The sequence below is a fragment of the Melanostigma gelatinosum genome (genome assembly GCF_949748355.1).
Source record: "Melanostigma gelatinosum genome assembly, chromosome: 9".
In the NCBI taxonomy this organism is placed as follows: Eukaryota; Metazoa; Chordata; class Actinopteri; order Perciformes; family Zoarcidae; genus Melanostigma; species Melanostigma gelatinosum.
In genome coordinates, this window is record NC_136642.1 from 13,195,113 (window position 1) to 13,222,867 (window position 27,755).

General features: G+C 41.7%; 5 protein-coding genes across 9 annotated transcripts in view; all 5 read left to right on the forward strand.

The window, feature by feature from the left end:
* kif13a (kinesin family member 13A) overlaps positions 1-6,262 on the forward strand; it is a 37,445-nt gene extending 31,183 nt beyond the window's left edge. For all 4 annotated transcript variants that reach the window (XM_079274944.1, XM_079274945.1, XM_079274946.1 and 1 more), the window contains 3 exons: positions 50-201; positions 3,241-4,303; positions 4,652-6,262. In XM_079274944.1, coding sequence (XP_079131070.1) covers positions 50-201; positions 3,241-4,303; positions 4,652-4,785 — 1,349 coding nt within the window. In that variant the 3' untranslated portion in view covers positions 4,786-6,262. The remainder of the gene's footprint in view (positions 1-49; positions 202-3,240; positions 4,304-4,651) is intronic.
* Positions 6,263-7,372: 1,110 nt separating this feature from the next.
* On the forward strand, positions 7,373-12,817 carry rbm24b (RNA binding motif protein 24b). Of its 2 annotated transcripts, none has more exons than XM_079274948.1 (4): positions 7,373-7,792; positions 8,057-8,228; positions 8,366-8,420; positions 11,250-12,817. In XM_079274948.1, exons 1-4 carry the CDS (start codon positions 7,622-7,624, stop codon positions 11,599-11,601), a joined length of 750 nt encoding a protein of 249 aa, XP_079131074.1. In that variant the 5' UTR covers positions 7,373-7,621; the 3' UTR covers positions 11,602-12,817. The 2 variants fall into 2 exon arrangements, with proteins under 2 accessions (XP_079131074.1, XP_079131075.1); XM_079274949.1 differs by having other exon boundaries at positions 7,380-7,792; positions 8,057-8,180.
* Positions 12,818-14,552: 1,735 nt separating this feature from the next.
* grinab (glutamate receptor, ionotropic, N-methyl D-aspartate-associated protein 1b (glutamate binding)) lies at positions 14,553-18,432 on the forward strand. Its single transcript, XM_079275745.1, has 7 exons — positions 14,553-14,694; positions 15,326-15,961; positions 16,076-16,179; positions 16,495-16,695; positions 17,043-17,171; positions 17,269-17,412; positions 17,632-18,432. Exons 2-7 carry the CDS (start codon positions 15,358-15,360, stop codon positions 17,782-17,784), a joined length of 1,335 nt encoding a protein of 444 aa, XP_079131871.1. The 5' UTR covers positions 14,553-14,694; positions 15,326-15,357; the 3' UTR covers positions 17,785-18,432.
* Positions 18,433-20,863: 2,431 nt separating this feature from the next.
* Positions 20,864-24,994, forward strand: smpd5 (sphingomyelin phosphodiesterase 5). Its single transcript, XM_079274813.1, has 8 exons — positions 20,864-21,054; positions 22,020-23,230; positions 23,382-23,457; positions 23,548-23,688; positions 23,792-23,881; positions 23,974-24,037; positions 24,151-24,310; positions 24,555-24,994. Exons 2-8 carry the CDS (start codon positions 22,139-22,141, stop codon positions 24,651-24,653), a joined length of 1,722 nt encoding a protein of 573 aa, XP_079130939.1. The 5' UTR covers positions 20,864-21,054; positions 22,020-22,138; the 3' UTR covers positions 24,654-24,994.
* A 196-nt stretch (positions 24,995-25,190) lies between these two features.
* malsu1 (mitochondrial assembly of ribosomal large subunit 1) lies at positions 25,191-27,451 on the forward strand. Its single transcript, XM_079275172.1, has 4 exons — positions 25,191-25,597; positions 26,596-26,771; positions 26,860-26,941; positions 27,046-27,451. Exons 1-4 carry the CDS (start codon positions 25,288-25,290, stop codon positions 27,210-27,212), a joined length of 735 nt encoding a protein of 244 aa, XP_079131298.1. The 5' UTR covers positions 25,191-25,287; the 3' UTR covers positions 27,213-27,451.
* The last annotated feature ends 304 nt before the right edge of the window (positions 27,452-27,755 follow it).

Sequence of the window (27,755 nt, forward strand, 5' to 3'; positions counted from 1 at the left end):
TTTGTGTGTTCCTAATATAACTGGGTTACCACTGGATGTTGCCACACAGGTTTGGTTCCAGAGAGCCCTACGTTTTTCAACTCCAGCCCCTTCAAAGTCCTCTCCCCTCAGCCACCGAAATTCCTCAAGTCCCTGCTGCCTGTTAAAGAGGAGAACAAGGTGAAGAAAGTCCTGGAGGCCCGGCCGCTGCTGGGACAAGAGGTAAGGAGGATGAATTCACATGTATTCATGTCTTTGTTTCTGTTGTGGTGTTCTCACATATCTTGGTTTTGTCAAACCCCATTTTTTACATTTTGCCATGTCTCTTATCAAATCGAGCTACATTTCCACAACATGATACACTTTGACAAACATTGACAACGATTACTAATTGCCCAAAGCTGCTTGATGATTACATTATGAAAATGGCTTTGCTGTTGTGTGACTGGCCAAAAAAACTGAATTAAAATGAAAGAGCCTGACTCACAGGAGCATGACTTCAACTGGGGAGAGCCACAGTGCTAAATTAGACAAAGCTAAGTCTCGTGTCTGACTTTGTTTGTGACAATTGGATTCTGATAGTTTGTGGCTGTTTCAACCATTTAAACCAACCTTACATATTTGTTTTCATCCGTGCTTGAAGTGGACTTAAAGAGGCGCAGGTACTTTACAAATCAGTCCATGTTAGGGATGCTGTGGTTGAGAGACAACAAATGGTTCAGTTAGCAGCAGGATGATATGTATGACTGCAGTTTAACATAAATAGCTGCAGTCCGGATAAAAAATGATCTTCTATATGATATTAAAATATAGCAATAGCTTAGATGTTTGCCATGGGCTATACTAGTGTGTGGATATGGGACAACAGGGGTCAAGAGCCTGCAAAAATATATATCACAAGAAGTTGTGGCCCAGTAAAAAGTACAGTTCCTCACACTTAGGACACTTCAAGCACAGTTTTTTGTGAAATATCAAACTGCATGGCACTAACTGTGGAACTGGCCTGCCCAGCTCCATGCATGCTTTGTGTGTGTGAAGTGTTGTTCTGACCCATCCGCAGAGCATGCGCTCATGTGTGGACAGCCCTGCACTGCTCCCCCCTCCCTGCCCCTGGCGCCGGCCCAGGGCAGGCAGCGAGGGCCACTGCAAGCCTTCCACCTCCACCTCCACCACCAGCAGACAGCTCAGCCACACACTGCCACACACTGCTGTAAGTGCTACACACACCAGCTCACACTGCTCCGAGGGTTACTGTAAGAGTTTAACACACACACACACACACACATACAGGGCTAGGATTTAGGATGAAATATTACGCGTTCCCTAGCAACAAACATCCTTTGTTTACAAGTTCCAACAGTAAATATATAAAGAATACAGTTAAACATTGATTCCTTGCTCATCTGATTTTGGTCTTTTTATTAGCACAGAATCAAATCAAAGTCTTTCACCTTGTAGTGCCACTCTTTAGTCTTGTCGAGTATCGATGACGAAACTCCTCCTGCTCCATACAATAGACTTGCTCCATTGTGTCCACATACATTTATCATGATAGAGAGAAGAGGAAATAATTGCTGCCTCAGAAATCGCATGTTACGCACTACATACTCAATATGTGTACGATTGTTCAGCATGTGTGAATAAACAGTAATATGTATCTTTTCAGATGCACTGAACTGTAATTACCATTTCACTTCCTGAGAGCCTCCTTACCGATTGGAGACGTGTAACCCTTGCCAACCTGTGCCAACTTCATGCAACCAAACGACGAGTTGTGAGCTGAACTCATTTAAAAACTATAGCGGACCGAGCAAAGTCAAATCCTGTACTCCTGTCAATTTGCTTTGAAGCGTTATTGACGTTACAGAGCCGTCCGCCATTGTCTATTAGGAATGTTGTCGTCACTTCAGCATTGCATTGTGGGATATCGATGTCAGCATGTTGATGCAAAATCAAATATCACATCCTGTTTTTGCGTAGTAAATAGTATATCAGTATGGAATTTCGGACGCGACCAATATTTTGAGCAAAATAGAAAGAGACAACTGTGATCTTTTTTCTTCACCAATGAGGACATTGTCCTAATTATGTTAATATTTAGGTTTAAAAAAAAATTGTCACGATAATATTATACAAGTTTTTACAATATGAGATAATTATACTCCTTATTATCATTGTTTTAATATTTCCTCTGTTACTTTGGAGCGCCCATCCTTTGTATGTCCCTCACATTATGTTACACACCTCTAAACCCCAACCGCCCCAGTGCCTTGAGACCAGTGTTTACAGTATGTTGTATAATTTGTGGTCGGGGTTTCTGCAGTGTTTAAAAAGTGGTAATATAGTCCTGTACAGCCTCACATTGCACAGTGTAAACCCGCACATGAGTACAATGGTACAGGAGCAAACACCTTAGAGCAGGGGTGTCAAACTCATTTTCACTCTGGGGCCACATCAGCATCACGGTCGCCCTCAAAGGGCCGGTTGTAAATGTAAGACGGTGTAAATGTAACTACGGTACTCCTAACATAGTTAGTTTAGTTTCCCGGGATATCTGTGACTTCCACAACACGTACTTCCAGTTGTGTGATTTCTCCTCCGCCATTGTTTCCTGTTGCTGGTGCAAAATGCATTCTGGGATATTTGGCTGTCCCAAGTACAGACAAGTCACCTCCGATGCATCCTGGGTAAAATGGGCAGAGCGAGCCACATCCGGGCATTAGGGCCGTGCTTGGCTCGATGTGAACTTTGAATTGGAACAGTACTTGGGCTGAGACTGATGACGTTTCAGTACAGAGAAGTACGCATGTTGAGAAACTTGTTGGAAATCCTCTTTATGGGCTGTTGCATCTCCTGTCCACCTGTTGTGATAGTTTTAATGTCGGCACACAGACAACATGCCATCTCATCACTTTTCACATCTAACTTTAAATTTTTGTAAAAAATAAAAAAAATTTTTTTTTTTTTTTTTTTTTTTCTCTGGCGGATTCGCGGGCCACATAAAATGACGTGGCGGGCCTGATCCGGCCCGCGGGCCGTATGTTTGACACCCCTGCCTTAGAGCAAAGTTCAGAAAACATGAAAATGTGCCACATTATTCATATAAAAATGTTCCGTTGTCACATTTTTCGCCATTTTTCATTCTCCCCATTCACTTTAAAACAAGTGTTTATATAATGCTAATGCTCCATACAGGATTTGTCTGACATAATGTCTGGAGTGATGTATCTTTTGTCCTAATGCTGTTGTTTTGACCAACAGGACTCCGAGGACGAGGAGGCGTATGTGGACATGACTCAGGACCACAGCAGCTTCCAGTCTTACATCCCAGAGGACTTTGCAAACTTTGAGATCTACAACGCCAGTCTGGAGAACCAGGAGGGGCTTTTATCCTCTCGGTCTGACTTAAAGGGAAGCCGATGTGGGAGTGGAGAAAGAGAGGTGCCTCGAAGCCCCACGGCCAGCAGTTGCACTAGTGGCTACTTTTCACACAGCACCTCCAACGCTACACTGTCTGACATGCCTTTCAGTGCCAGTGAGAGTTCTGACCACCTCAGCTGCACCTCCAGAGACCCACACGACCCTCTCGGCAGCCCTGCTGGAAGAGGCTGCACGCAAACCAAAAGTGTTTCTGCAGGGAGTGACACCCAGCTGCCTCTCCTCTCAGCAGGCGGGGTTGAGGAGGTGCTCATCCATCCTGCCAGCCAGGAGTTCACTGACTTTAAAGGGGCTGATGATAGTATTGGAGACCGTGATTTAGCACATTTTACAGGCGGATGGGAGCAGGAGGTTTTGGACAAAGAAACATGTGACACTGGCAATGAACACTCCTCTGGTGTTTTCAACACATCTGTTACTGGAGACAATTCAACTGCTACATGCACATTTCCAAATAATGCAGGCCCTGTTTGTGAAGCTGTGTCCTGCCCTAACTCACCTGTAGTTTGCACTTCAGCCAGAGTCCCAGTATCTGTGCCTGACATAGTACCAGCTCCATCTACAGCAGCACAATCCCCAATCGCCCCTTTATCTACAGCCCCAGCCTCTGCCCCGAGTCTGCGAGCAGGAGGAGAACCTCCAATCGAGGAGCCGGCCCAGGGAGATCTGCCCCACGGGAGTCCCTGTCCCAGCCCAAACCCCAGCAGCGCAGAGCCTTCAGGAGATTCCAGTGGCGATGAGAGCACCCCTGTAGCTCAGCTTCCTGACTGGATGGCACCAGGGGAGCAGGTGTGGGTGGGGAAGCGGAGAGGAACAGTCCACTATGTCGGAGGGGTGGAGTTCGCGAAGGGGATCTGGATTGGTGTGAAGCTTGACATGGCAGTGGGTAAGGCCTTTTCTAAATTTTGTCAAACCGCCCCCAACTTTCTGTTGGTAGAGCCTGGCGAATACAGAAGTAGAAATGGTGTCGTCATCACATAGTGTGTCCACCAGAGAGCACCACTTAGAACATATGTTGGTCACAATTCTCCAAGATCAAAATGTATAGGGAACCTCATAAAAAATACAGACCAGCTCAACCCATAATGGGGCCAAATGACTGTGGGCAACCAATTCCCAGGTGTCACCCTCAAGAGTCAGATTTTGTTCCTGTTGTATGAGATGTCCAACATGTGATACAGTAGAAAGGTTTTACCATTATTCTACATATCTGTAATGATTGATCTTCCTACAGGTAAGCACAACGGGACTGTCCAGGGCAGAGTGTACTTCCGCTGTCCACCAGGTCACGGTGTATTTGTGAAGCCATCTCGTCTCACCAGAGGACCGCCCTGCATGGACACAGAACCCCAGACTCTGATCAGATAGGACCCAAAGAAGGACCTGCTTTCTGAGGAAAGGCAGGGGCCCGAGGGTGCTCCTCAGAGCCAGTGCCTATGGGTGAACCCCAGGCTGACTTCAGCGCGGCTCCTCTCCTGGTAATGGAGATGCTGGTGTATTCTGTGGGCTTGTCTGCTTTCCTAAAGCATATCTGACCTCTGCATTTAATGAAGGTATATTCGAATTACTGTTCACTGAAAATTCACTCTGCACATATCTGAGGTTTCTATACGGGGATATTTTTGATAGAGAACTTAAATATTACCCAAATACATTTTCTTACATCGGTATTTGAACATTATAAATAATATTTTTGTAAGACAATGCATCCTCCCTGAGGCTCATGTCGGAGTAATCGGGGAGATGAAAGTTAAGAATGTACTACTGTTTATAAACATTGATATTTACATCAATATGATCTGTCAGGGGTAACCAAAGAACTACGGTTCCATATCTGCTGTTATGAGTAATATGTTATTTTTCTAATGCGTGTATGTGGAGTTAAACACTATATAGCGATGTGTCCAAGTAAAGCTTAGTGCCATATCTCTAGGAGTGATGCCACATACCCTGAACAGAGGTCAAATCTACTAAACCTGAGTTGCTTTCAGCGTTTGACTGAAGTTGTATCGTGTTAAATTATCCTGTTGAAGTACTGTAACACTGTGGAGGAAATAATCCCCATCCAGCAGGAGACTGTTGCTGTTTGAATGCTTGCACTGGAAAGGATGCTTGGAGAGTTCGCCGACTGTCTTCCATATTGGACTGATGAGATGTTTTCTAGCGTAAGTGACTGAAAGAAACATGTGTCGTCATTTTCATCGGGGGAACACAGCAGCTGGGCTTTGTTCCAGGCCTGGATGTACTGATGCCTTAAAGCCCTGTTTCCATGAAGGCAGGCACATAAACCCCAGCCTGCTCAATGAACTCCATAACAAGCTCACTGAGTTTTAAACTAACTGTATGGACCTGAAACCTGTGTATGTATATTATGATGCCCAGAGGCATTCAAAATGCCACCCAGTCTTGCGGACTGTCTGAATATCTGTTTCATTGACTGTCCATCTGCGTTTTATATGTAAGCTGATATACAACACTACATGTAAAGAAAGGTACTCAATTTTTAAAAGAAGGATTGGATGACTGGGTGATCGACGATGTCGGCTTACAGAAGACGGAGCAAAAGTGGTTTAGTATTGAAGAGCTCTCCTATGAACTTCTATTTTTATGGAAGTGGTGAACGTGGAACTGACGAGTTATATACCCGAGCTGTAATTTCAAGAAAATGAAACAAACCCAAGACCTTACGTTAAAGAAGAGAACAACGCTGCTCTCCCTCATAAGGAGTTGTAAATAGAAATGTATTTGAACATAGTATTTACACTATTATAATGTACAGAATTGTATTTATAATGTATCACAAACTGTTTTAATTGGTACAAAATGTTCCAGAATAGAACATTTACAATCATCAAACTGTGTTGTCTCTTCCTTTTTCTCATTGAAGCGCACCATGTTTGCATGTTTTAGTGGGTTTTGTCTGTCCCACCGACAAACATGTTTCCAGGACATAAGTAATTACTCTGAATCTAAATGTAATGATATTCATTCATAGTCATTTCAAATGTATTTTCTTTTTGAATGTACTCTAATCTCATGTTTCAAGTACAGGGGTTTTTGCTGTTGCAGAAATTTGATTATATGCTTGTACATTTTGTATATGTAGCCAAAAATATCCCACCTTAAATATTGTAAAATAACAGATTGTGTTTTATAACAAAATTCTCAAAAGTCCCGGTGTTGTGTGTGGCAAAAACGTCTCCCGTCACCGGCTGGTTTATGGCCTCCTCGAACTTCTCGTCCTTTCTGTGCCTGATGTAAAGGTTAACAACACAAACATGTTGTCTCCTGTAAATAATGTAGGCTGCCCCATGCATGAGAAGTAACACTAATTGTAAAGCCTGTTATTGTTTCAATACTTGACCCACTATTAGTCGTGCCAATCAAACACTTCCAAAATGCATGGTCCTTCCAAGTTGCCTCATAATTAGGCCACTGGTGCACAAGATGTCACATTTGAGGTAACTTAATTATAGTGCCCTCATGGGGTCAACTGGTGTATTTTTTCTAAACTTGTTCTACATTACAAAAATGAATATTCATGTGTCAGCGCTGGGTGGACAACTTGAGCCATAGCAACTTCTAGGCTACAGATACTGCTGTACTGCTTGGACAGGGTCAAATGAATGGTTTTTAAGGGCGTCGGGGGGCTTGCACTGAGGGGCTTTTGTGAGTTCTGTATTGTAAAATCCTGATTTAGCCCAAGTAGTGAGGAGAAACTTCCACCCTGTGGATGACATGCTTTTACACTGAATGTTGAAAAAAAGAAAAGTAGCCTACACATGCGCCTCACAAAGCAGATCCATCTAGTTTCAAAGCCGAAAAGTCTTCCTCAAGCTTGCTTTGGTCAATATATTTTGTCTCTGTGACTGCGACCGACTTTATTCGTTTTTTCTTTCCTTATTTTCGTGTGTCCATGCCACTGTTTCAGCAGCTGTGCGCCAGCAGGCAGCCTGAGAGCCCAGGGTGGTGGTCTGGATCAGGGTGGAGTTAAGTAGGCTATCTGTGTCACACACCGACAACTGGGAACCCTCCCGCACCAAAGTAACAGGTGTCCTCCTCCTTCAGAGCCACAGTCACGTCACGTCACCGGGGGGGCTGCCTGTCCACGCCGCAGACTCTCTCCCTCAACCGATCCGAACGCTGTTCTTTACTCGAGCTGACCCGACTACTTCCAGGAGATCGCTTGAACACAGAGCTACAAATGATGCACTCGGCACAGAAAGACACCACGTTCACCAAGATCTTTGTGGGAGGTCTCCCTTATCACACAACGGACTCGAGTCTCAGGAAATATTTCGAGGTGTTTGGAGACATCGATGAGGCTGTTGTCATCACCGATCGGCAGACGGGGAAATCCAGAGGTTATGGATTTGTAAGTAAAAAGCTAGTTGCCTTTTCTTTTTTTTGAAGTTGCTTGCACACGTGCACAGTCGGGGATACGGTCGATTGATCCAGTGTCGGCACCTGTAGGCTGAAAGATTGTAGTGCTTCCTGTTCTGCGTGACAGCCAGGTTAGAAATAGGAAACGTGTAGCTCTCACCGCAGTAAAATATGACCAGCCTCCTCAAGATGGACCTTTGTAAACAAATGATCTATATCTCCATGAGGTCAATGGAAAATGTGCTGTTTCTTCCAGGTTACCATGGCAGACCGGGCCTCTGCTGACCGAGCCTGCAAGGACCCCAACCCCATAATAGATGGCAGGAAAGCCAATGTGAACCTGGCCTACCTGGGGGCCAAGCCCAGGGTCATACAGCCAGGTGAGGGACTGGACTACAGCTTTGTTTCCCAACTTCAAGATAATCAAGGTGGCATACAAAGACAGTATTTTTCTCTTGTAAATGATTGGCAATCTTGCAAAGGATCACTGAAAATGATCTCCACTGTAATAGAAAAGTGTCAGTTCTTCAAACGAAACTATAACAACTGTCTGTTTTCATTGTAGGATTTGCATTTGGCATGCCTCAGATCCATCCAGCATTCATCCAAAGGCCTTACGGGTATGTTAAGCTGCAAAAATTACATTTCCTTCACAAAATACGTCTGTCTGAAAGTAAGGAAATCTGCTATTTTCTTTTATGATCTTATATAAAGTGTTTTTATTGTTGTAAAAATGTAATTTATCATTGCCTCCACCTATTAAATCCTGAATGAGGACGTGTGAATGTGTGCTCCACTGCTTGGTGTTGACTGTTAAGGAAGTAAACATTTTCCCAGCCAATACAGGACTTGTCTTCATGTTGTCTATCTCTCTCTGATCTGACAGGGTCGGTAACGGTTATAATAGCTGATGAAGGGACATGATGATTTGAGGAATAGCTGAGTCTGCATTGGGCAGAGCGCTAAAGTGTTACCTGTATACTCTGACATACACAAACGAACTGAAATGGTGACTAGATGCATGGAAGTCTTCCGTTTTTTCCCCCCATATTTCCATAGTACATAGATTGGTGTGTGCCTTGTTTTCAGTATGATGTGGTGTTCAGCTTAACTGTGTGCTCATTTCTACTTGCAGTGGGGAAGGTGGGGGGTGCAGGAGGTTTTTGTGCAGACTTTGTGAGTTTTGATCGGGAGATCTGCAACGGGGTGTTGCTTCTTTTCTCTTTTTAATAATTGATTTGTGCTTTTAGCCTGTGGTTTATTTGATTTTCCCAGTTTCTTGTTAACATTACGTTGATCGTGTTTTGTTGTCAAAGGGGGGCTGATGATCACTCACAGAGTGTTAATTTCAAATTCCATCCCCCGCAACAAAACAAACACTCGCTTGCATGTGGGAGTTTTTATTTTCTGTTTCCTTACCCTTCATGCTGTGTTTTTTTTGTTCTTTATTAACCCATTGCTTTCACTTGTAGCATATATCTACAGGTACAGACTACTGAGTATACTTTTTCTTTTGTATTTCTCTCACCACTCCAGCGGTTGTCATTAAACACACAAACACAAGTAGTGCTATGACCACAGGAAAGAACAGAAGAATATGTTTAATTACCCCCATTTGGTACTCTATTAGCATAGCTCAAGTTATAGTAACTTAATCTTAAATGTCAAAACTTCAACTAACAGCTGGATCGCTGTCTGTTTCAACAATTTTTAGATCTTAACTAACTTTTGATGTGATAATGGATTCATTATTTAGCTTTGCAGTCAACTCAATTGTTCACTGCACTATAGGTTGGAGACAGAGATCTAGGTCTCTTAGGCAACAGCTGTTGGCTACAGTGATCTCCACGGCCTCTCAAATTCAGATGGAAAATGGGAGTCACTCAGCAGCGCTGTTAATAATGTATGGCACAGACGGGGCCGCTCGGCTGTGGACAACAGGTGGGCCGAGCCATGTGCCCGCGAAGCCTTTTGGTTATGTGCTGGGGATTACTCATGTGTCCTGGTGATTTACAAAGCACCTTTATTTAGCGCTCGACGTGCAGTACCAAAAAATGTTCCCGTCTCTTTCAATAGAGGTGGCTTAAGGCAGCTGTGCCCTTTAGTTATAATATATATATATATATATATATATATATATATATATATATATATATATATATATATATATATATAACTAAAGTTGATAATTCATTAATTAATAGTTGATAATAAAACAAGGTCACATCACAAATAAAGGGAACCAGCATGTTGGTTCCTGTCTTGTCAAGTTGAAAACTCATGTTATTGTTCTATTTATCACGTTTAATACAATAATTGTAACATATTCTGTGATCATTATGCAGCTACAGTACAAAACGGTTAGCTCTCGGTTACAGCAGTGGCTCTAGCGTCCCACTTTGTGACAAGCGCACCGCTTTCTGACTGGCCAGGACACCTCCAGTCTGGGAATGAAGAGGTAAATTCAGAATAGTCACTGAGACAGTAGAGAGTCAGCGGCGGCCATGACAGCTGACGAGTGCCCTGCCATGTGTCACTGAAGGAGAAGATCAGCTTGTCCTTTAGAGATGACAAGGGGAGCAAAAATAGCATGCTTCCAGCCTCCCTTGTCAGTCAAGTTGGCGTGTGTATGTTTGTGTGGGGGTGTATGTCTGCGAGAGGGGGAGGGGAAGCTTGTCGATGGCCAGATATAACAGTTTCACACCTGCTCCTCAGTATATTTACAGAGGGTGACTTTAACACAACTTTAAAGTGGGGGCCATATTTACCCAGATACCCAGGCTTGTATTCATCCATTTATACCCTGCCTGGTCTATATACAGAATATTGCCCTTCTAATGGAGAGCTCCCTTCTAATCTCATCTTTCACCTTTTTGAAATAGTAAAATTAATTTATTTTTCAAGCAAATAAACACAACAGGGCCTCGGCAAAAGCTAATACAACCAAGCGCCCACTTGATTAGATACAATACTGTATCATTAATTCAGCAGCTAGTTTATTCCATTTTCAGGAGGCTCTATTAACATGTGTGGGCATGCCTGTATGTGTGGTGTTGGTGTGACCGTATGTGGACAGAATAGTGTCCACTCCTCTTCCTGATATGTTGTGGTGTTGTGCGATAAGCTCGCATTTTTCTCAAATACCGTTTTCAGTGGAACATTGGGTGCAGAGCTGGGCTGTGTCTTCTTTTAATGCCTTATCGTGTTTCAGATTCAGGTGCTGTTTGAAATTAAAAGCTGCGCTTGTGTTTCTTTGTGGTTTTGCTGCTTCCTTCACTTTTTCATTTCTAGGTAGGGTTTGCAGTTGTTATTGAATGGATTTGCTGTGTTCTGAGGACTGGATTGACGTTTTTGAGGCGCCTGCTTTTCAGTTTTCCAGAATTTAGTTTCAGCATAGGAAAAATGACGAATGAATTGCTTTTGACCCTGTGTGTCTTTGTGTCCTACAGAGTCCCTGCACACTACGTCTACCCTCAGGCCTTTGTCCAACCCAGCATGATGATGTCTCACGTACAACCTTCTGCTGCTACAGCTGCTGCTGCCACTTCCCCATACCTTGACTATACTGGAGCAGCGTATGCCCAGTACTCTGCAGCTGCCACCGCTGCTGCCGCTGCTGCTGCATATGAGCAGTATCCATACGCAGCCTCACCGGCACCAACAAGCTACATGACTGCAGCAGGGTATGGATACACTGTCCAGCAGCCACTCGCCGCTGCTGCCACCCCGGGAGCTGCCGCTGCTGCTGCCGCCTTCAGCCAGTACCAACCTCAGCAGCTCCAGACAGATCGCATGCAGTAAAACCATAGAAATGACCGTAAAGGGGGAAAGCAGGGGAGGTCAGGAAGTTATGAGGGAGAAGAGTGTCGGGGCTGAATGATGGTCACAGCCAGGTTTTAACTTAGCAGTCCTTCTACCAAAGAGCCTGAAGAAAATCAGCAGAAATGTGGAGAGAAGTGAGGGATTACTGTATATTTTATTCAAGGGAGATCAGTATTTTGTCACTGTTGAACATGTATGAATATTTAATATTTATTCAGCAGGAAAATATTTAATGTGAACTGAAGTAGACTCACTCAACCATTGCTGTATTTTCTATATATGTAGCAGTGGAATTTGTATACAATTTCCAAGTGCATTCACGTCTTATGATCAGGTTTCTTCCCCACTTTGAAAACAAACCAAAACACTTGCGTACATATGAAAACAGATTGTTAGGACATTATGCAGTGTTCAGTATTTCATAGTTTTGGACCAGAATTTTGTTTGGTAAAACTATGTAGACGTTGATATAGAAGCTAGCGTTTCGTTAGAATTGTTCTCCTTTTTTAATAATTGTTTGGAGTGAGATAGATTAGACACTGTCAACTAGTTTCCATAAGAATGTATTTTCATGATACTTTGTCAGACAAAAACTCAGCTGAAGCTGGTAAAAGCACTCTATTTTATTCTCCTTAAATTGTACCTCAAGTAAACTCAGCATAAGGGAAGAAACATTGTTGAATGTGAATCTTTCATTTTGACAAAATGTTTCATAATGTGCCTTTAAATTATGCTATTTATGTATTTATTTTGGAGCCTTACAGTAATGAACCCTTTATTTTGTGTTCATGTGTTGGTATGAAGCCGACTAAAGAACATGTCCACATGTGCTGCTGCATAATGATCAAGAGCATGTGATGGATGTTTGAAGTTGGCTTTACAAAGTGATACACTGTGTATGAAGAACAAAAGATGAGTGGAAAGGTAGCAATAAGTCCAATGCATTTTCTATTGATCTAATGTTGTCTCAAAAATATTCTTAATTCTTAAATGTCCCCTTTTATACTTGACCAGTTTGATAAAGGACAGCGTGAGAACTGTTAACTTTTTTATTTTTTACATTTGATGTCATTAGACATTAAATGTTTTCTAATGCAAGGACATCACCTGTTCCACCTTGCATTTTATAATGCATGACTCAAAATAATGCAAACATTTAACATGTGAAATAAAAAGAAATTTACCTTCAACTCTTTTATTTTTCTGTGTTCTGTGAAATATTGTTTTTTCTCATAGCCCATCATTTCTTTGATGAAATCATGTTATGATGGTCTCAGTTGTGGAGGAAGAATATGTAACACATGGCCAAATAATGCATTTATAGATCTAAACAATTGCCTTTAGCAGTTAAGAGTAGTCACTATAATGTAAGCCATAGCTGTTATTTGTTGTTCATATAATCTGTTTGACTTTTATTGACATCTCACAGGAAGAAATAGTCAAATATGTGATTAATTCCAAGATAAAAACCACCCAAGAAACCCAATGGGCAAGATATGCATAAGGGAAGACCTGTGTCACTAACTAATAATGGATTACACGTTTTTAGGAAATTGGTGTACACTTTAAATACTGCTGCAGAATTTGATGCTTGCCTCTGTTTACATTTTAAATAAACTTGGATTTTGCGTAACATGAATCAGGCCTGCTGTGACTAAAGTAGTGGACATGTTTTCAATATTTCTAGTCACAAATTCTGATAAATGATGTTTAAAAATAAAATGATACTGCGCTTCATTGGATCTTCTGTGGTTGAGCAGACCCAAACAACTGAAATGCAAACTCTTCTCTGGGGCCTATGGTTGTTTGAGATCACACAGTCCATTCTCTGTTTTGTTCACCTGTTTATAATCCTTCACTAGTCCAACAATTTATGTGTCATTTGACAAATGAAAATAAAAGCTGTTTTGTGACACACTCATGTCATTTTACTATAACTGTGGTGGCCTCCTGACACCTGCTGGTTCATGCCAGGCACTTTTTATTGCCAAGTATTATGCAGTTAAGCAGTGGAGGAAGAAGTTTTCACTCATGTAAAAGTAGCAATACCACTACATATAAATACTCTGTCAGGTAAAAGTCATGCATTCAGCATTTTATTTGAACAAAAGTATTAGCATCAAAATACACTTTAAGTAACAAAACTAGAAAAAAAATCATTTTACAGAGTAACCCATTTTTGAAGTATAGCACAGTATATGTTATGAGATTATAATCGTTGAGCATTAACATATAAGTATCTTGTTGCAGAGAAGATGGGGCTAATTTCAACAAGGCCTTTAGCTATATATGCCACTGTAGGGTAGCTTAATCTATGATAATAACCATAGATTAACCATAATAACCAGCAACTAAATTCGTATAAATGTAGTGGAGTATAAAGTAGGCTACATTATTTTCCTCTCAAATGTAGTGGAATTGAAGCATAAAGTTGCAAATATTGGAAATACTCAAGTAAAGCAAAAGCACCTCAGAGTTGCACTTAATTGCAGTTATTCAGTAAATGTACCTAAATAATTTCCACCACTGCAGCTGAGGTATTGTCCTTCCTTGAACTCTCCTCTTTCAGATAACATAATATTTTCCTCACTTTCGTTTGGCGCATTTCGAGCAGATGGACGTCACAGACACTGTTTCCGTGCTGCATTCAAATAATATCGTAATTATCGTAATCTAAGGGCTCAAGTGAACATCCATGTCGTAAATACGACTTGAAAACTCGGACTTTTCGGAAAGATCCAACGTAGTTGCCGCAATAATACGGAAATGTCTGAAAACCAAGCAAACATGACCGTCTTACGTCAGCTAAATATGTCGCTCAATGTACTGAAACCCGCATTAAGTGGAGTAATGTTTTTTCCACAATGCACTGTCTTCCTGGTTCCCTTTTCTACCGACCATCCCGTATGTCCTGAACGCGACATCCGCATCGTGGGGGCGGAGAGGTAACAGCAGTTTACTGGCAGCCAGGGTGAAGAAAAATAAACCCAAGTGGGCTAGAACCTACGGAATAAATACCACAAATAATTTAGGAGGGGCTCTTCTGGGATTAAAACGTTGACTGCGAGCAATGTGAGTAGTTTTGAAAGACTTAAACTACCCCAACTTTGTTGGTCTTCGGTGCCTCTCAATGTTCCAACCGTCCGTACTGCCTAACGTTATTGTTTGGTGAAAAAACATGGCCATCTTGTGTTGAAGGATGTAACAAAAAACATATGAACTCGTTCTTTGTGATAGTTATCAGTTATATCTGTGCCCACCCACCCCATAATGAAGTTGTGTAACGTAGGCTAAACGACTTCTTAAAATTGTGGTCTAACGTAACGTTATATTTAGGAAACGGGGAGAAACTCCGAGGAAACTCGGGCAAATTTAATCAATTTGAGTCGTTATTAAACCTGGAGTCAAAACCTTCGTTTAACCCTCAATTTAGCTGCGATGTTAGTGGTGAAGCACACCGTTTGCTCGACGCATGTAACATAAATAGTTGTTTAAATTAAGCTGTCGATGGTTATCAATTATGATATATACCGGAAGAGACCAGTGTCACGTGACCTTGGTTACGTTACTGTGGACTCATCACTCTGAGCGTCCGTCAACCGCTATCATCTAACTAGCTAGTACTGTCTATTAACTGCATAACCTTTCGCTTGACTTATTTTTTATTTTATACTTTTCCATCTGTAACAAAAATCCAACACAGTAGCGGGTCTGTGCTTCTGATCTAAGCCAGAGATGACCACCGAGAAGACTGCATACGCTCCCGTAGAGGGGTTTCCCTCTCCACCCTCGTTTCCCGGGCAGACAGCGTTTCCTGTCACATTTGACATGAATATGCCAGGCCCAAACATGTTTGGAGCCCCTACTCCGAGTGATTTCCTGGCTCCTAGTGATTTCCTGGCTCCTGGTGGTCAACCTGCTCCTAGTGGTTTCCTGGCTCCTGGTGGTCAACCTGCTCCTGGTGGTTTCCCTGCTCCTGATGGTTTCCCTGCTCCTGGTGGTTTCCTTGCTCCTGGTGGTCAACCTGCTCCTGGTGGTTTCCTTGGTCCTGGTGCTCAACCTGCTCCTGGTGGTTTCCCTGCTGCTGCTGGTTTCTCTGCTGCTGGTGGTTTCTCTGCTCCTGGTGGTTTCTCTGCTCCTGGTGGTTTCTCTGCTCCTGGTGGTTTCTCTGCTCCTGGTGGTCTACCTGCTGCTGCTGGTGGTTTCCCTGCTCCTGGTGGTCTCCCTTTCCCTCCACCGACTGCTTTTGGAAAGGGTGTTCCTGGAGCTTTCGGAATGGGCAACCCCTCTTCCTCACCATATTCTCCACCAGGCCAGGGCCTCAATGGCAACTTCAGCGGTTAGTATGTCTAACATTGTTGCACATATATGTAAATATCTATATTTGTAATTATGCATGAACATTCATCGTGTAATTTAATCAATTTGATGTTTCTGGCTGGTACCGTTGCAGATGATGTTTACCATAGCGAGGAGGACCCACCACCCTTTCATGAGAACCAAGACTTTGATTTTGGATTAGATAACAAGAGCATAAGAAGAGCCTTCATTCGAAAGGTAAGGAGCTAGTGTGGGAATGCGGCTCGGAGTATGAGGCCAACACAGACTGCGTTGCAAATCACTGAGCAGGATTGTGTATTTGCATTGTATTTTTTTAAAATAATATTATATTTATTTATTTATTCTTATCAATACAATTAAGTACTTTTTTTTCTGAGATTTATTTTCTACCAAATTGAATGTAAATCAAGTTTCTGATCTGCTGACTAACAAACACAACCTAAAACATAACCTCCTTTTTAAAAATGAATCATGTACTTTTGTTAAATATTATCTGTGACCTGCTGCCCAATAATCCGCTCTTCCCTCCAGGTGTTCTTGGTGTTGACCGCTCAGCTGATGGTGACGTTCGCCTTCGTGGCTGTTTTCACCTTCGTGGATCAAGTCCAGAGATTTGTCTTGGTGAACACCTGGACCTACTTTGTGTCATACGCCATATTCTTTGTGTCAGTTTGTGTGATCAGCTGCTGTGGAAGCATTCGCCGAAGACATCCATGGAACCTTGTTGCGTTAGTAAGTCTGCTCAGATTGTTTTCTTCTTTTTCAAAATAAAAGATGGAGTGGGGAGGAGGTACTGTGTTAGCTTATCTGGTCTATTGAATTGTAGGCCTTCTAATTTATGAATCATGCAACTGTTTTGGAAAAACAACAATGTGTTCTGATGTGGTACAGTTTTAAAAAGCTTACAATACAATATAAGACCCATTCTTAAAAGTTTACACAGATTAGATTCAGATTGAGCCTCACAAATCACGATTTCATGACGACAAAATGAAATGCCATTTCCTATTTCATGCCATGAAACTGCACTCCACTCAAACGTCCAAGATTGCTGATGTATTTGTGTTTCTTGTTCTCAGTCGGTCCTGACTCTCAGCATGTCCTACATGGTGGGAATGATCGCCAGCTTCCATGACACTGACACAGTGGTCATGGCAGTGGGTATCACAGCAGTCGTGTGCTTCACCGTGGTCATCTTCTCCCTGCAGGTTTGTATCAGTCAGTCCTGGCCTCTTTGTATGCATGCAATGTACATTGATCATACTCTAATGTGAGCTTCATGTCTTTCTTGGCCTCCTCCAACAGACCAAATACGACTTCACTTCCTGTTACGGTGTGCTTTTCGTCTGTCTGATTGTCCTGATCATCTTCGGCATCCTCTGCATCTTCATCCGTGACAGGATTCTGCACATTGTGTACGCTGGACTGGGAGCTTTGCTCTTCACCTGTGTAAGTACTTTAGTTTGCCATTTTGAGCACAGCTCACAGCATTGAAACATTTAAAGACAGTTCAACAGCAAGTTTTCTTTCCAGAAACTGTGTCCCATTCATCTGGAAATTTAACAAAACATGCTTTCAACACTCTTCATTTCAACTACTTTCTATCGAAGAAAAGTGTTTTTAGCCAAAGACAAATATTTGACCCATTGTGGATGTCTTCTGTTACAGTTCTTGGCGGTGGACACACAAATGCTGCTTGGCAACAAGGAACTGTCCCTGAGTCCAGAAGAATATGTCTTTGCGGCTCTCAACCTGTACACAGACATCATCAACATCTTTCTCTACCTTCTCGCCATCATTGGGAGAGCAAGGGGGGGCTAAGCAGTAGGAAAGGCAGGGAGAAATTCTGACAGAAAATTGCTTTGAGTTAAAGTCTAGAAGTGAGTTACCATTTATTTTCATTTTGTCTTGTAGTGTGCACTAATCACATAGTTTGAGAATATTTGACTTCACCCAGTGTAAATGGTTGTTTTTTTTAAATAATATATATACAGACTGTCTACATTGTAGTTTATTAAAGTTTTATCAGGTATTTGACGTGTTGTACAAAATTTTCTTTTCATTTAGAAATCTTATGCCAGACGAAATCCTTCAACAGCAAAAAGATTTAACACAAAATGTTCCCAGAGCTTTCAACTGTGTCACACAGACTGGCAGAATGTCGTCCATTGCACTTCAGGACTTCACGGCCAGGTTGGCTACTTTAGTGCATGAAGAACTTATTATGTGGTTAATACAACTCTGGAAGAAGGTAGTAAGTGGAACTTGAGTTGGGATCATTTTATAAAACCACTATTTCCAGGATCAAGATTAAACTTTCCTGTTTAACCTGCAGGGCAGCAAGAAGTGTTGAAAGCCCAAAACAAAGCTAGTAATCTGACACTAGACACTGGATTCTTTGTCAAACTACTATGTGTCCAACATGAAATAACACTTAATGCTATGTATAAAGTTATTTTTTAAACCTGATCTCTGTTGTTTGTGGAGTGAAAAAAATCAAAAACAAATCCTCAGGCACTCTGATCTGTTGTGATTTGAAATACAATTGATAATGATAGAAAGTTTTGGGAGTTTAGTGTCTTAGTAAGAGTGCTATCCTGATCTGTAGAACTGAAGAGGACAAATGTCTAAACTTCCATGACTTCAAATTGTCTGACAATAATCTTGGTGTCTGTAGTGAAGTAAAATATCTTGGTCATTTTTTAACAGAACACATGTCTGATGATAACGACATTTCCAGGCAATGTCGTATGATGTATGCACAAGCAGACAGTCTCTAACGCTAGTTTGGTCTGTGTACAGATGGAGTGAAGATGTCTCTGTTCAGAGCATATTGTACTCCACTCTACACTGCACACTTGTGGTCAAACTACAAAAACAAGAGTTTACAGAGACTTCAAGTCGCGTACAATGACGCCATGAGAATACTTTTAAAGAGACCGAGATGGAGTAGTGCCAGTGAAATGTTTGTGGCTGCACGGGTCAACACTTTCCAAACAGTTTTAAGAAATCTCATGTACAAATTCATCTGTAGACTGAATGACTCTGTAAATGGGATCACACTTGTTTTAACCAACATAAGGTTTAGCACCACACGCTACCAGTCCCAGCTGTGGAGACATTGGTACAGCTGTCTCTTTGTAAGGCATTGCTAGGCCTATGTACTTTTATTGTTTGTGTCTGTCTTTTTATGTATCTGCCTGTATGGACCCCGAGTCTGAAATAAAGTCTATCTATCTATCTATCTTAGCTGTGTAACTGGGAGCCTTAAAATGGACATAGAGCAAACCGTTGATGCCTTGGTGCTGGCGCTGAAGATAAATGAAGAACTCAGCCAGCTAAAGGATCAGTTTGAGAAGATGTTAATTATAAATCGGAGACCTGTTGGACGGGATGCTGAGCTCCATCACTGACACTCTGGAAGAAGTAAAAGGTATTTAATGTGTTTGTCTTTGCCACTAGATGGCAGCTATAGGGTGCAGCTCAAAGTTGTCAGAACAGTGGCAAGCTTATTAGAATATTAAATTGAAAAACACAACTGTTAACATTGGGCTGGGGAATTCAAATCGTCCACTCTCACATTAAGGATCTGCAAAATGTTTGTGTTAAATTGTTAATATAGGCATTGCCTTATTGTACATTCTGATTACCTGTCTTTAGTCATGTATGTTACTATAATTCTATGTCCTGCTGTGAATGTCTGTGCTTGTGTGTGCATATGTGTGTATTCTATGTCTTCGCGTTCTAGGTGCAGCTCCCTGATGAGTGATTAAGGGCACCTGGATGAAGGTGTGGGTTTGAGCGCCTCCTTGCTCGGCCCTCGCTGTCGCTCACCTTCCTGGCACCAGACCATGGTCTTCAGTTGGATTTACACATTACGTTTGTTTCGTGTCCTGTAATAAACTGTCACCCTTGGTTTTTGGATCTAACTTGGTGTTGTGTCCCTCCTTATGTTGCGACTTCCGAGCCGGTCGTAACATGTCTTTACATATCAGTAATCATTTCATAATAATTGTAGTTACAAAGTGCTTCGCACAAAGCAGCAAATTAAAATCAAGTCTAATCAAATGTGGAACTGAAAAGTAACATTCACTAGATCCGAATGAAATAAATTATTCACAGTATATGATAAAAAGAGACAGTTCAAGTAAAATCAGGAAATCAAATACTCAGGATAATTGCTCTTGTGATTTATTTATTTAATGAGGCTAACACAAGTATGTACAGTCTTGAGCTGGTCAAAATATTTTAGATTGAGACAAGTGAAAAGGCCGTTGTACTAATCAGAGTGTGAGGAGGAGCATATATGGTTTCTGTGTCAACCTCCTCATCCATGGATTCAGAAGTAGTGTCCCCAGTCTCTTCTGCTTGTGTGGGCTGACAATCAGGATCCTCAGTTAGGTCATCGTCATCAACAGGGTATTAAAAAGACGGGAAATACATTAAATCTAATCGATTGAAGACAGTAAAAAGGTATATATCAAATATACTTTATGATATAAATTACAATAAAAGAGGGGAATAAACGAGAAAGAGGCATCAATTATAAGTTGTATTATTTTGACTGTGATAGTAAGTCATAAGTATGAGATAGTAAGTCATAAGTATGAGATAGTAAGTCATAAGTATGAGATAGTAAGTCGAAATGATGAGATAGTATGTCATTATTTTGACATGGTATCTCATTATAATGGAAATGTTTTCCTCAGTGGCTGAAATGGGCTTCCATGCATTCAAACTGTCCAGAAGTCACTGCATACTTATCTGGCAGTATTAGAATCAAAACGTGCCTCTCGCTCGGTGACAGTAAGCTTACTAACCTGTAAAGTCGCCTCAGGTGAGGTCCCGTGCCAGACACCGCCATTGGGGCGTGGCTTAATAAAGCTTGTGTGATGAGCCGCAGAGAGCAGAGTGGGTTTACTATCAAGGGAACGAACGTAACCAAACTAAAGATTTTGTTTTAACGTTGGGAAATGATGATTTCCTTTTAACACGTGACAACCTCATACATTAATGTAGAAAAATACATAAATAAGTGTGTTGCTCGCTGTGCGTTTTCATCAGACGGACTGTCCCAGTTTCCGTGCTAAGGTAAGGTATCTGGGCTGTTAGCCGAGTGTTTTAAGCTAGCTAAAGTTACGCAACGGGACAGGTTACAGCTTTCATTTGTGAGACCTACATTTCGTAGACTAACGTTATATTAAGCATGTACTAAATGCAAGGTGTCCTAGCCATGTGCTATAATGATACAGTAACGTCGTACGGGTATACACACAAACGCTTATGTAGCTAGATAGGAAAGTCTTTCTGAACCGTTTTCCAAGGGAAACTGTTAGCATAGCTTACCTATACACAGGCGATCCGAGTACCATAGCTGAGACCCATCTACCTGTATGAGTGTCTATGACAGTATGGTGTCGACTGACGAGGCATCACTTGACAATAAATCACTACAATTGATGGGAGCCTGCATTGAATGGGGACTTTGTAAACGGAGCCCAAAGTCTGCAATGGTAGTGAACGTCAAAGGGCAAATTCACATTAAAACAACGTTGACGTTATGGTCACTGTAAAGGGAATAGTGTCCAGTCTCCTTGAAATTATATCATTATATCACACGTTAATATATTTGATTTGAGATATTATTTCCAAAATTATTATTTTTATGGTTTTAATGCTGACACACCCGATGACGTCAGACTGTAATTAATCTGTAAATACTCACAAAGGTGTGGTGTTCAGACAGGCTCATAATGCCCGTGGTTAGCAACACCACAGATGGTGACACCTGTATTATTATGGGCTGTTTGCACCATGTTTTCCTCCTTGCCTCCCTAAAAGATGCATTGCACAAGTGTGCAGTAAGCTGGTCTGACTGCATCTGACTGTATTGCATGTCAGTGCAGCTGTCCATTGATTCCCTACGACTGCATGTACGGACATGAAGTAAATGTGAGAAGGCATTTATTCCTGAGTACACACAGTGTAAATGTTAATATGGGTTGTAAGAATATAGCCATGTCATAACATTGCCATTTCTTTCCCCTGTCCACTAGTTTCCACTGGAGTCCATGAGAGAGACTTGGCACTGGAATGATGGTAAAACGGGAATGAGGCTAGAACGCAAGTCCCGATGTTGCTCATCCTGATTGTTGCTTAGAAAAGGAGCAACGGCATGGCCCTGCAGGTATCTCCATTTCCTAATAGGTTTGTTGCAGGCATCCATGCTGTGGGATGGGCATTCATCCTGCCTTGCTTCTGGTTTCTTGATCGCATCGTTGCTTTGTGCAAGTCCACCACCCAGGAGCGAACCCAGCGACTTGAGCAGGGATGCTCCCTCCACCCCCTCAAGGTCTTCTTCGGCTTCATTATCTTCTTCATTCTTTTTCTCGTAACAGCCCCTTTGGGCTTCCTGGGATTTATGCTCTGGGCACCTCTCGAGGCTTGCCGCAGGCCTTTTTACTACCATAGAGAGACGCCATCCTCACCAGAGAAGGAGACACACAGGGGCTTTGAGCTGGTAGGAAAGGCATCATTTGGATTTGCCACAGCCAACCTATGTCTGTTGCCTGACAGTCTGGCTCGTTTCAACAACCTGGGGCACACCCAGCACAGGGCGGCTGTCATTGGTCAGCACATTGTGCAGGGTGTGTGTCGACCCCATATCTGCATCTTTGTTGACTCCCCCAGCAGCTGTGGGACTCTCAGCCCCTCCAACAGCATACTTCCGTATGGGGCTACTGATAAACATGCAAGCCATCATTCCGATTCAGCTGAAGTGCATGTTTCAATCCCAATGTCCAATAGTCACGTCGTCTGTGTGCCCTGTAATGACACAGAAGAGCCCTCGACTGACTCACCTTCTCCCCTTTTATATACCAATCGCAACTCCAACCAGCAGGGCCGAGCAGGTCACCGGAGTGCTCCCCGAGCTTTGCTCTCCCAGGGTCTCCGCCAACAGGACGATGTGCCCTGGGAAGTGTCGCCATTGTTTCCAGCCAATGTGGACATACTGTGTCTAGAAGAGGTGTTTGATAAGAGGGCGGCCCGGAAGCTCACCCAAGCATTGAAACCCGTGTTTGGACACATACTGTATGACGTTGGCGTGTATGCCTGCCAGCCACCATGCACGTGTTCCTCTTTCAAGTTCTTCAACAGTGGCCTGTTCTTAGCCAGCCGGTTCCTCGTGCTTGAGGCCCAGTACCACTGCTTTCCCAACAGCCGTGGGGAAGACGCACTAGCTGCCAAGGGCCTCCTTTCTGCTAAGGTGCCTTGCTTAATATCATGTATCAAGCCTCTATCAGTTAATGCAGTTGTCATTTTTTTTGAGTTGCAGAATCCATATTAATCCCTCATGCTTTTGCCACAGTATGAACACAGTGGAAATATATGTAATGCTTGTTTTTTTAATTTTTTAGTTGCTAATCGGGCAGAATCAGAAACAGAAGAAAGTGGTTGGCTATTTTAACTGCACACATCTTCACGCACCAGAGGGCAAGTTTTAATTTTCTGATTTAGACTCAAAGTTTGGTATTTTGTAGATCGGATGGTCTGTGATGGCTGGTGTGTGTTTGCTTTAATCAGGGGAAGGGGAAATTCGCTGTGAGCAGTTAAACATGGTTACCAAGTGGATTGGGGATTTTCAAGCTGCCAACAAACTGCCTGACGAGGATGTTGCTTTTGATGTGCTCTGTGGAGATTTCAACTTTGACAACTGCTCACCTGGTGTGTCTCTGACAATTTTCTTCTTCTTCTTTTTCTTTTTTTTCACCGATAACCCAAAATGTTTTAGTTTGTTGTAGTTATACATGTTTGTCTGTTTGTCTAGATGACGCCCTGGAACAGAATCACTGTCTGTTTGAGGAATATAGAGATCCTTGCAGGGCAGGGCCTGGAAAAGAGAAGCCCTGGGTCATTGGTGCGTATAATTTTAAACTATTAGACTACAGCAAATACATACAAGACAAATACTGACAAATCATTTGGTATTTCATTGGTTTGCATCTAAAGGTACTCTGCTGGAGCAGCCCACGTTGTATGAAGATGACATAAACACCCCAGAAAATCTACAAAGGTACACTCCTTTCCATTTTCTCAAACCTCTGCACTGCACAACTACCATGACATGACCAGAACTCCTCACTCACTGTTTATTGAATGAAGCTGATCCCCGTCTTCTCTGTGTAGAACTTTGGAGAGAGAGGACCTGAGAAAGCAGTATGTCTCCCCTCCTGTTCCTGCAGAAGACTGCCCCTTGGATTACCCTGAGACTGGCCAGCCGTGGATCGGACGTCGGCTCGACTACATCTTGTACCGCGAAAACTCCATTTCAAAGCACTGCCGAACAGTATGTGTCCTTGTGTGTTTTTACTCTTTCCTCTACCCAGTCTTCTCCCTTTTCTCCATTGCTTCCGGCTATTTGAAGTTGCAAGTTACTTTGAGATGCCACAAATAATTCATGAAAAATGTGCATATGGCAAAACTACTGACAGTTATTACTTGTAGAAAATGTCTTCTATAACAGCAGGTTGTCCCCTAGTAAACAGCATAAAGCATCATAGACAACATGTACTCTCTTTGTCTCCATCCAGGAAGTTGAAGAGGTTTCCTTCATAACCCAGCTGGCTGGCCTTACGGACCATATTCCTGTGGGCTTAAGACTGAATGTTGTTATGGACTCTGCTGATTAATGGCGACTACGGTGAAGGCAGCATTGCGTACAAACAAAGGGAACAAAATATACAAAAATGGACATTGTTATGATCAGAATCGGAACCGTTTATTGCCAAGTGATCCATACTATTACAACAATGCTTGACTTGAATCTGTGGTTTATATGACAAATGTGCTGACCAGTTTAATTATGCCTCAGGTGAAATTAATATGGATTCATTGAAACTATATAATGTTTACAATTGTATATGTAATGCCCAGTTAAGGGCAGGGGTATTGATTTTGTATGAGAACTTATTTTTAGGATTTTTCTTTCCAATATTTTTCCTACAGAAATAAATGTAAATAATACATTTCACACCGTGTCTCTTGCTTTTTATTTTCCATCAATTAGAAGTTGCTTTATTTGACTATGCCCATCTGATGTTCTGAGGTCGCTACACTTTGTCATCGATAGAGGGTGCTCTATATTTATTTCAGCTGGGCGACCGACGAAGAAGCTGTACTAACCAATCAGAAACCAAGGACAAGAGCCACTTCCTGTTTGTAGCTTCTGATATGCGCGTGTGGACGACAGTGCTTGTTATCAGAGACTGTTCATGAAGTTATACAGCATTGATGCAGTGATATTGTGTTGTATTAGTTAAAATCATGAATATTCTCAATCGCTCTAAGAAACTGGTATCACCGGTGTTAAGAAGTAGCGTTTTAATGCAGAAAACATTCGTTTTCAGAAACGTCTGTTCTGTTCCCAAAGCTCGTTGTCTCAATCCGTGTTTGCCTCAAAGTTTTACGGCAAGTTTATCGTCATGTCGGCACAGGTATCAAGTAACGTCATCCACCCAACACCTAGACACACACGGGCTGTACTCAGAGATGCGCGGTGACAACAGTAATTCAAAGAGGAGCACTGGCATGTCTCAGGAGGAAGCGGTGGACAGTGAGATGGACACTGACAGCAGTAAGTAACTAAAATGGACTGATGGGCGAACTGATCGATAAAACCGATTACTCTGCATCTATTGTTTTTTTTGGCTGACTGAGCTTTTAAGTTATTTCAAAGGAAAGTGAAAGATTAAATGGTTACAGCTTGTTAAATGTGCAGATGTGTTCCTTTTCCTTGTCTTGCATTAAAATACATTTAATACGAGATGATACATTCATCAATTAACGTATTGTATTCGTTTATTGACAGAAAATGTATTGGCAAAGCATTTGGTGATCAATGGATCTTATCTTAAATCTGATCTACTGCTTTTTATTTTACCATATATGATAGTAAACTGATTATCTTTGTATTTTGCGCTGTGATTAATGACACATTATAGTTTGCAGCAACCATAAATCTGAATGTCATTACAGTTTTGTTTGTAAAACCAAACAAAAAATAAAGATGTCACCTTTGGGAAACATTTAGCGGTGCAACTAACAATTATTTTAATGATTGATTAATCTGCGGCTTATTTTCCAAAGTAATCGATTCATAATTTTACCAATATGTCCAAGTCCCATCACAGTCTGAGGTGATGTCTTGAAATATATTATTTTGTCCAAGCATTAGTCAGAAACCCAAAGATATTTGGTTTGCTGTTATTATAAGAAAAGCAGATTCATTTCTTTAATTAAGAAAACGACTTAAAACAATTAATTGATTGTTAAAATAGTTGCTGAGTAGCTTTCTGTTGATTGACTAATTGATAAATCGTTTCAGAGTTATAAAATGTGGCGTGAAGACTGAAATATAAAGCATTTAATCAGGAAGATAACCTGCAAAGTAGTTGCATCCTATACTGTAGTGGACGAGGTCCCTCAGTCACCCTGCATTGCTTTGATTATTGCATGTGATGACATTTCTCTGTTTTAGCACAAATATAGCATGCATTGAGTAAAAAAGGACACATGGCAGCATTCACATCATTTTGATTGTCGGACTAAATGTTTCACGGCTGTTTTCTCTAGGAGCCCCTGAGACTTTCACTCTTGACGTGTTGGTGTCTCTACTGCGTCAGGAAAATGCGGTGGACGTCTGTGTGATTAAAGTACCAGAGCAGATCAAATATACAGAGTACTTCATCGTTGTCAGCGGTGTATCAACGAGACACCTCCGCGCAATGGCACTTTATGCCATCAAAGTGGTAACTGACATTTGTCTTCTCATTGTCAAAGGTAATATGTGCAATCTGTTTTGTTTTTAAACTCACACAATGGATGATTTTCCTCTAGTACAAGTTTCTGAAGAAAAATGGAGCTCCGAATCTCAAGATTGAAGGGAAAGATGCAGAGGACTGGATGTGTATTGACTTTGGTATGTAAAACAGATCTCCTAATGTCAAATTTAGACAGTTGTTTATACAAACTGATGTTTGTCGATGGAGTTCAGTGGTGTTCACTGTCCTGCTCCTCTCTCAGGGAATATGGTTGTTCACTTCATGCTACCAGAGACCAGAGAAGTGTATGAACTGGAGAAACTCTGGACTCTCCGCACGTATGATGAGCAGCTGACGAACATGCCCACTGAGACGCTACCAGAAGACTTCATATATGATGTTGAAGTCACAAAGTGTCAAATCATCTGAGCTGTGTGCACAGAATTACTTCTTTGTGACTTTGTATGCATCCTCACCTATCCCTGTGAGTAGAAATATAAGGTGTTTCATGTCCACCTTTAATTTCACATTACTTCACCATTAGAGAGCATCAGGTGGTATTTGTGTAATAACAGTGTATATGTTTGACTCATTTTTGAGGATGCTGGAGAAAATATGTATGTTTTAAGTTTAATATATTGCTGTGGTTAAAAAATAAATAATTTGAAACCGTTCTAGATATCTTCTAAATATTTTCTTCTTGTGACAGTTTTTTTTCCAGAAACATTTACTGCAACTGCAATAGTGAATTTTAAATGTTTATTAAACTATGAGTACTCATCGCTGGTCCTTTTTCTCTTTTTGTCGTTAAAATTAAAATGATTGCAGCCAAAACAAATGCAGTGGAGATAAAGAATAAAGCATCAGCCCATGAATAAAATATTCAAGAAAGTCTGAGAACTGAAAAGTTCTGCTGAAGCACATTACTCCATGTACAGTCTCACCTGCCATATACCGTACGTTCCTGTATGT

Excerpts from the sequence above, each read along its gene's own strand:
- rbm24b (XM_079274948.1), top strand. The coding sequence starts at position 7,622 with ATGATGCACTCGGCACAGAAAGACACCACGTTCACCAAGATCTTTGTG. Across the intron at positions 7,793-8,056 it reads AATCCAGAGGTTATGGATTT|GTTACCATGGCAGACCGGGC; the intron begins GTAAGTAAAAAG and ends TGTTTCTTCCAG. Across the intron at positions 8,229-8,365 it reads CCAACTTCAAGATAATCAAG|GATTTGCATTTGGCATGCCT; the intron begins GTGGCATACAAA and ends TTTTCATTGTAG.
- grinab (XM_079275745.1), top strand. The coding sequence starts at position 15,358 with ATGACCACCGAGAAGACTGCATACGCTCCCGTAGAGGGGTTTCCCTCT. Across the intron at positions 16,180-16,494 it reads GAAGAGCCTTCATTCGAAAG|GTGTTCTTGGTGTTGACCGC; the intron begins GTAAGGAGCTAG and ends TCTTCCCTCCAG. Across the intron at positions 17,413-17,631 it reads GAGCTTTGCTCTTCACCTGT|TTCTTGGCGGTGGACACACA; the intron begins GTAAGTACTTTA and ends CTTCTGTTACAG.
- smpd5 (XM_079274813.1), top strand. The coding sequence starts at position 22,139 with ATGGCCCTGCAGGTATCTCCATTTCCTAATAGGTTTGTTGCAGGCATC. Across the intron at positions 23,231-23,381 it reads AGGGCCTCCTTTCTGCTAAG|TTGCTAATCGGGCAGAATCA; the intron begins GTGCCTTGCTTA and ends TTAATTTTTTAG. Across the intron at positions 24,311-24,554 it reads TTTCAAAGCACTGCCGAACA|GAAGTTGAAGAGGTTTCCTT; the intron begins GTATGTGTCCTT and ends GTCTCCATCCAG.
- malsu1 (XM_079275172.1), top strand. The coding sequence starts at position 25,288 with ATGAATATTCTCAATCGCTCTAAGAAACTGGTATCACCGGTGTTAAGA. Across the intron at positions 25,598-26,595 it reads TGAGATGGACACTGACAGCA|GAGCCCCTGAGACTTTCACT; the intron begins GTAAGTAACTAA and ends TGTTTTCTCTAG. Across the intron at positions 26,772-26,859 it reads CACTTTATGCCATCAAAGTG|TACAAGTTTCTGAAGAAAAA; the intron begins GTAACTGACATT and ends ATTTTCCTCTAG.